At 37.8% G+C, this 7,500-nt stretch overlaps 4 protein-coding genes across 4 annotated transcripts in view; all 4 read right to left on the minus strand.

The window, feature by feature from the left end:
• Positions 1-1,266: 1,266 nt before the first annotated feature.
• Positions 1,267-4,821, minus strand: TM35_000142640 (uncharacterized protein; the record flags this gene model as incomplete). Its single annotated transcript, XM_029025709.1, has 1 exon — positions 1,267-4,821. One exon carries the CDS (start codon positions 4,819-4,821, stop codon positions 1,267-1,269), a length of 3,555 nt encoding a protein of 1,184 aa, XP_028883119.1.
• A 289-nt stretch (positions 4,822-5,110) lies between these two features.
• Positions 5,111-6,112, minus strand: TM35_000142650 (putative peroxisome targeting signal 1 receptor; the record flags this gene model as incomplete). The annotated part of the gene is made up of 1 exon (XM_029025710.1): positions 5,111-6,112. One exon carries the CDS (start codon positions 6,110-6,112, stop codon positions 5,111-5,113), a length of 1,002 nt encoding a protein of 333 aa, XP_028883120.1.
• A 474-nt stretch (positions 6,113-6,586) lies between these two features.
• On the minus strand, positions 6,587-7,177 carry TM35_000142660 (uncharacterized protein; the record flags this gene model as incomplete). Its single annotated transcript, XM_029025711.1, has 1 exon — positions 6,587-7,177. The coding sequence occupies one exon, from the start codon at positions 7,175-7,177 to the stop codon at positions 6,587-6,589; it is 591 nt and encodes a 196-aa protein (XP_028883121.1).
• Positions 7,178-7,490: 313 nt separating this feature from the next.
• TM35_000142670 (uncharacterized protein) overlaps positions 7,491-7,500 on the minus strand; it is a gene marked incomplete at both ends in the record, with an annotated part of 1,137 nt that continues 1,127 nt past the window's right edge. Inside the window, one exon of the mRNA XM_029025712.1 lies at positions 7,491-7,500. This exon is cut by the window's right edge and continues 1,127 nt beyond it. Within this exon, the coding sequence (XP_028883122.1) occupies positions 7,491-7,500 (10 nt within the window).

Genomic DNA, 7,500 nt, shown 5'->3' on the forward strand with positions numbered 1-7,500 from the left:
TATAAGAAAAAAAAAAAACAACTATAGGGCAAGAAAACGGAAGAGAAATCTACTTATGTGGTATAACAGATTCCATAAGCTTAATTAATACCAGAATAATAATAAAAAAAAAAACGTAAATGGTTTTGTAAAAAGAGTGATCCATTCAACGATTTCTTAAAGAACACCCCCTGCGATAGTTTAGGTAAGAATTTTTACGTCTGTTATGACTAATTAATGAGTCTGTGTGAAAGAAAATGCCAATCATACTTCACTCAAATAGGTATGGCAAAGTAGATGATTCGATAAAGATCTCAAATACACACACATCCACTGAGTCTCATCATATACGTAAAATTATACAATATCACTGATGGTTACTAATGATGTCATAAGTAAGAGTCTACAAGAATATATGTACTTATACTGAAGAAATCTGAAGTAGTATATCCCACAACTGTCAGATTTAGGAGAATAAAAATGTAGTCTATTCCCCAAAAGTTTCAAAAAGTAAATAAAAATCAACTACCTTGACACGGTCAAATATCCAATTTCAATACGCCATCTTTATAAGCCAACTGAGAAGATTGCTTTCTTGGGAACGAGTCGGAAACCAAACTTGGGTGAGGTCTATATATATTAATTCCCCCAAAAAAACCCATTTAATTTGTTCACACAATTGATTCAACGAGTAACATTGAACAATTAATGTTCGTTTTCTTTAATTCCTTTTGTGGAGATGTACTCCCTGAATAACTCGAATAACATGAAGCATTTGATAACTACGAAAGAAAAGAAAAAAAAAACGATATAAGAGAGAAACAATATAAAAGAACTGAGAAAGGGTGTAGCAGAAAAAACAAGCAGAGAATTAGATAGAGGGAGAGGTAGACTACGTATATGTATATGTAGTGTGTTCACAAAGAAAAGCAGTACATATGGCATGCATCAAGGATATTGTTAAAGAAAAACATCGAAAATAAAAAAAAACCCAGCTATAAATGTGCATCCACGTGCAAGTGCAAAGGTGTTCAGAAAAACATATATTTATATGCATATTCTTTTTTTTACTTTCATTCGAACAACTTATGAAAATCATAAAGCAGGGGGATATAAATATCCAGCACGTGACAGCAAGGCACAATTACTCTTATTTTTCCATTTTTTTTTTTTTTTTTTTCTTTTTTCCTCTTAGAAAAAAAAAAAAAAGAATACAGGATAAACTTTTTTTTTTTTTTTTTACCTTTCGTTCCTCTTTCTCTCTCTCTCTCTCTCTCTTTACCAGTCTTAGATAGTGGTGGGGGGTTCCACCGACTTCGCATCTTCACTTACCCAGATGTCATCCGCATTTTGATATTCTTTTAACGCCTCAACGCGCTTCTCGTCCCAACCATCCTTTGCCGCAATAGCAGAGAGTAGGGCAAGTCCAATGCGTTTCATATATGGATTTTGATGATTCCGAAGTCGTTCCTCCAATGCAATTTTTCCCTCTAGACTCCCACCATCACATCTCATGTTGAGAACAGCAGCACTTACAGCGCCAGGGTGGAGCAGGTGCCTCTTCAAAGCGTCTTCCAAGAGTGTTTCCATTTGTTCTGCTGGTAGATGACAGAGGAGTCGACACCCTACTCCAATTTGAACACGTTTTTCAAATAACGCCTTTACAAATGCAAATGTAATCTCTTCAAAGCGCTCTTCATTCTTCCAGTTCAATGTAATTAATCCATCTGCAACAGTTTTTAGACGACACTCCTCTATAGTTGCCAGTTCTGAGGCAATATCAGAGGGATTAATGTCTGTTAAAGACACCACTTGAATTGTTAGGGAAGGAAATCTTGACCCTGTATGTGAACGCAATAATTGTAATAAACAATTTTTCAGGTTGATATCATAGTACCCCAAAGGATGATCTGACAGCCTTTCAAGGGCGGAAAGTTGAACAGTGGAATATTCACGTGAGAGCAACAATACGAACAGTTCGCAGAGACGCCCCCGCTGCCATGATTCCACCAAAGTATCTTCTGGAATTGAAGTCATAGATCTCACCACAGCCTCATCTTCCGATTTTGCTCGCTCAATTAAAATATCCCAAATCTCAGGTTTTTCCAAAAATTTAAACATGGCGTGTATCCACGCTATTTCTACATCCTCATGTAGTTTTGAGTACTGCCGTAGTTTAGTTAAAGCCGCATACGCTTTTGCATCTCCAAGGTCGCCAATAATGCGAACAGCCACCTTTTGCACAGCCACCAAGTTAGAATATAGAGCTGAGTCAAGAACTTTAATAACTTCTGATGATGAAAGAGCGGCAAGACGACGTCGAATAGCATATACCGCCACACGTGCTCGACTGTCAGCGAGGGCATAAGTAAGCAAGAGGAGTGATGCCTCATCCTTCTGCCGTCCAAGAAGCTCAATGGCTCTGTCTCGCAGGAATATGTTGCTGTATTTCTCATCCACAAAGGGTGTAACTGCCTCCGTTACGTTCGCACTGTGTAATGTTCCCAGTGCATTCATCAATTGTGGCTCATGGTGTTGCTCATGATCTTTATCCGACAAATATTCAAGAATGGTCGTTGCGTATGTCTGCTGTTTTGCCGCCGTCCAGAGATTACCATCCTTGAAGATGATAATAGGTCCTTCCCATGAAGAATAGAAGCGTCCAGCAGCCTTTACTGGTACAAGAAGGCGATCAAGCAACTTACCTTGAATACTTCGGCTCACTGTATTCCGAACAATCGGAATATATATTAAATCGGCACTTTTTGCCAATATATCTGGAATTAGTTTTATACCCGTAGAATGAAAGCATTTAAGCAGATATTTTACACCACATCGTGCCGTTTCTGTATTTGGTGATTCACACATACACTTTAGAAATGGTATTGCAGATTCCGACAAATGTTTTAAAGAGGAATCAAACCCAAATATTAAAGAAGATAAAGTATGACCAGTTTCTTTCAAGATAAGTTTTGTCATATATGGGAATAGAGAAGACCACATATGTTCCACTGCAGGCTTTGGTACTTGGTATTGAACCATGCTGCACATTCCAGCGTTGCGCTTCACAACTTCAAGAAGTACAGTATCGATTAAGTTAAAGGAAAAACGTGACGTACGAAATATCAATGTCAAGGCAGAATTTAAAGTTTGACTCGAAGTATCCTTAGCTTCACAAGGACGCAAAAGAATTTTTGCAAGCTTTTCATAGTGACTTTCCTTCCACCTACCAGGAGGTAATTCTGAAAGTCGAAATATAATTTCCTGTTGTACAAGATCGTTTTCGTTTCCACGCTTAACACAAAACTCAAGTATATCATCAAGGTGATCAGGATAAAAAAGACCACTGCTTACAACGGCGGCACAAGCCGCAGCACGAAGATGTACATCTTGATGTTTTAGATAAGCTTTACCCAACTCTATGGCTAATGGGAATGGCACCAAGGAGAGGTAAGAAATCCAGGTAGTCTCGTCAAGACGCAAATCTTTAGCATCATTAAGTGCCTTCATAGCCTCTTCTTTACGCTTTTTAGCATCTGTAATACCATTAATTACAATTACATCTAGTACACCGTACTCATTTAATAATAAATTTCGTCGTTCCGCATACAGCTTGGATCGCACAGCAGCTGGTGCATTGATAAAAAACGTCGAGAGGCATTCATCATTAAGTGATTCGGCATCATGAAGTTTAATGACCGTATCGGGATCCAATTTCTTTAAAATTGACCAACTACGCAGTACTTCCCGCATCTTATGTTTAAGAACGAGGTTGGCCACATCTTTGGGATACTTGCGTGCGTAAAGTATCATACATGCCGCACTTATTTTTATATTTCCTGCAACTTCAGTAAGAAGTTGAAGTCCAATCTCTGGATGATAGCGGTTTAGTGCGTGAAGGACCATGTGTGCACGGTTTTTAACACCCAAAGTCGTATTCATCGCACTTTGAGTCTCATTCTTTACAAACTTTACCACGAAATTTGGATATCGACGTGATAAGGTATACCACTCATTTCTTTTCAAGAGGAACATAGTTGAAGTGGATTGTTTATTCAATATCTCCTCTGAGGCCCAACAAAGTAACACAACCGCCAAGGTTCTTCCCTCTACATCTTTAGCAAGAGATGATGCAAAAAACTCATCCACCACTTTTGACAATCGTTTTGTCTTTTCAAGGTGGTTACAGAAGAGTGAAATACGATTTTTTGGTAATTCTTCAAACAATTTCAATATTTCAGAATCAGAAAAATTTCTCGCTGCTGGTCGCATAGCCAAAGAAGCAATAGAATCAAAAGGATCCTTCAAAAGTCTCTTGACCTCTGTTTTGCATTCACTTTGTATAATCCCAAAAGAACCAATCCAACGTTCATATGGAATATTTGACTGGGAAAGCTTCAACATCAATTTCCATTTTTCACTATTATCTCCTTCTTGCAATGCCGCACGACCGAATTCTACGCTTCGTTTCGATCGTTCTGCATAGCTTAAGGATTCCAACTCACTCAAAAAAGACTTCTCTGGGGAAGTAGTTGCACCCACCGATTTGAGTGATTTTGCTTTCCCTTCTGCTGTTGCAGCTGCCTTGGGAGTTCCAACTGTTTTAGGAGTTCCAACTGTTCTGGGAGTTGCAGTTGTTTTGGGAGTTGCAGGTGCCTTTGGAGTTGCAGTTGATTTGGGAGTTCCAACTGTTTTAGGAGTTGCAGTTGATTTGGGAGTTGCAGATGCCTTTGGAGTTGTAGTTGATTTAGGAGTTGTAGGTGCTTTAGGAGTTCCAGATGCCTTCGATGGCGGCGTGTTTGGTGTTGTCGATTTGCTTTTTCGATCAGGTACTGACTTCATTTAATATATATATATATATATATATATATATATGGTTTACTTTAAGAAGAAGTAACAATCTGGATATAAAAAGAAAAAGGGAAGAAAACAGTAGTGCGAGAAAGGAGGATAAACACACAGACACAAAGAAAAACAAAAAAGAATGCATTCAATAGGAACCTTTTGAGAAGGCAATATATATATATATATATATAGTTTTTTCTTCTCTTTTTCTTCCATAGGCGTATGTGGGGAATCTAAGCCTTTTTAACTTAAATCATACCCACTCACTGACTTTTTGGGGGGTATTTTAGAAGATAAGAAAATCAGGGCGTCCAGTGTATTTTCTTGCAAAGATTTTACCGTATACTGTTGGTTCAGAAAAGGCAACCTGCTCTGCAGGGATTTCAAACCCATACGAAACATTCTGACGGGCCAATTCGACCAACATGGTAGCAATACCAGAGCGACGGTGTGCATTTGAAACCCAAAAAAACTGAATTCCACAGAAGGAAGATCCCGTACACCACATATCCCCAACTTCCGTTGTACCATCAACCCAATGATTCTCATTATTTTCGTTAGACGCAGTGCATGGCGCACTTGTTGATCCTCCCAAGATTGTTGTTGTTGTTGTTGTTGTTGTTAATGAAGATTCTGAAGTGGATACCAATGATGATGATAATGATATGGATATCGGTGTTTTCCTGCAGTGCAAACGATAGGCCATACTCAGTTCACGAGCCACACAAAGTCCCACCACTTCTAATCTCTGCGTTGGTCGAAGGGCAGTACTAACACCACCATTAACAAAAGAAGAAGAAAAAGGAGAATTATTGCAAGAAGAATTAATAGAATTGTCATGACGAGAGGTTGGGGTGGTCATTTCAGCAAATGCTACTATCAACAATGAGTCGCTTGATATCTCATCCACTGCACCTATAGATTGACGAGCCCCATCCAGTGCCTTTATCAGAAGTGTTCGTAGTGATGCCTTACAACAAGTAGTGCTGGGTGGCACTTGTATGCGCTGTGTGGATGACACCTTTACACGTTTGGACTGTGATTTAAAGAAACCTGGCAGAACCACATATTGTAGTAATGTGTTTTTCGCTGTTACACCATCGTGCACACGGCATGGTGGACATAACAATGATCGTCGTAATGCAATGACCGACAGAGAAAGAGAATCACTCATGCATGAAGAATCAACTAGGGGGTTAGAAGCATCATGCTTACCCTGCTGTCGTTGCCGTTTGTTTCGGAAAAGGGTTTCTTCTTTAGACAAGGAAGAGGAAGGAGAGAGAACCATCAAAGAAATTCAATGGATGTATCCATAAATATACCTCTCTTTGGTTATCTGTGTATTTGTCTGTCTGTCTGTGTGTTTGTTTTTTCTTTGTCTTATATGGTTTAAAAATAATAAGAAGAAAAAAAAAGGCCAAAACACTTGAATAGCATAGAGAGAAAGAGAATAAGATGGTACAAAATTTCGTAATGATAGCAGCATGATAAGCAGTGAAGCCAATACTACTCTTTCACTCATTCATTTATTTCAAATAAATAAAGAAGAACTACGAGAAAACAAATAATCTGAAAAAAGGGAACAAATCTATAGTTAGAACATTATGTACGAAAAGGAATAATAATAATAATAATAATAATAATAATAATAATAATAATAATAATAAACCATACTTATTTCCCTCTGTTGAAAAAAAATAAAAAATAAAAAAATAATCTCCCCTCCCCTCCAAAAAAAAAAGAAAAAACAAGATTGTGAGGTTTAGTTTAAACGAACAACTCGTAGACCTGCCAACCCTGGAGGTCTGTCTTCATTTCTCTTCTGCTCTGTGGGAGAATGGTAAGGCCGAACTACTGAGGAAGTGCTGTTCTTTGATGCTGATGCTCTGTGGGTGGTGTGATGATATTGTGATCGGGGTGCAGGTCCTTCTTTTTCTTTTTTTTCTTCTGTTGCTGCTGCTGATGATGATGATGATTTATTGTATTTATTGTACTTATTGTATTTATTCTGTCCTCGTCCCTGCAAGTCAGAATTACTGTTGTTGTATGGTTGTTTTTTTCTTGGTATATATTTCGGTACTTTACGAGAAAGTTCATTTACAGGAGCAGCAATAGGTGTAGTAAATCGAAAAATATCCAATTTCTGAGACCCACAATTCTGCTGATTCTCTTTTGCAGTAATATTTATTACTTCTGATGTTGTTTCCATCTCTTTTAATGTATTAGATGATCTTTTCTTGCTGGAATCACTGTTCCCCTTTCTGCGTTGAGATGATTTGGGCAAAGCTGACACGGCTCGAAAGGCGCTATTCGAAAACCAAAACCATGAATATTCACAGTACCATCGCCGCATGACTATAAATTATTATTACTTTAGTTTTGTTTTATTTATTGACGAATTAAATTAAAATAAAACAGGAAGAGAAGAAAAAAAAAAAAAAGAGGATTTAGAAGAAAGTCAAGCAAAACAGAAAAAAAAAAAACTACACCAAATCGTATTATTTTCCGTATCCTTCCCATCTCTCACCAACAAAAGTGAGAAAAGGAAGAACAGAAATCAAAGAAAAAAAAACAAAAAACAAGAGTAGAATAGATTGTAACAGATTCATATTGTAATTGTAGTTATCGTGTCCGTTGTCTGCGGCCGCAATAAAACAAACTGCACACTACTGTGGG

Source organism: Trypanosoma theileri, assembly GCF_002087225.1.
Source record: "Trypanosoma theileri isolate Edinburgh chromosome Unknown TM35_Tth_14_V1, whole genome shotgun sequence".
Lineage (NCBI taxonomy): Eukaryota > Euglenozoa > Kinetoplastea > Trypanosomatida > Trypanosomatidae > Trypanosoma > Trypanosoma theileri.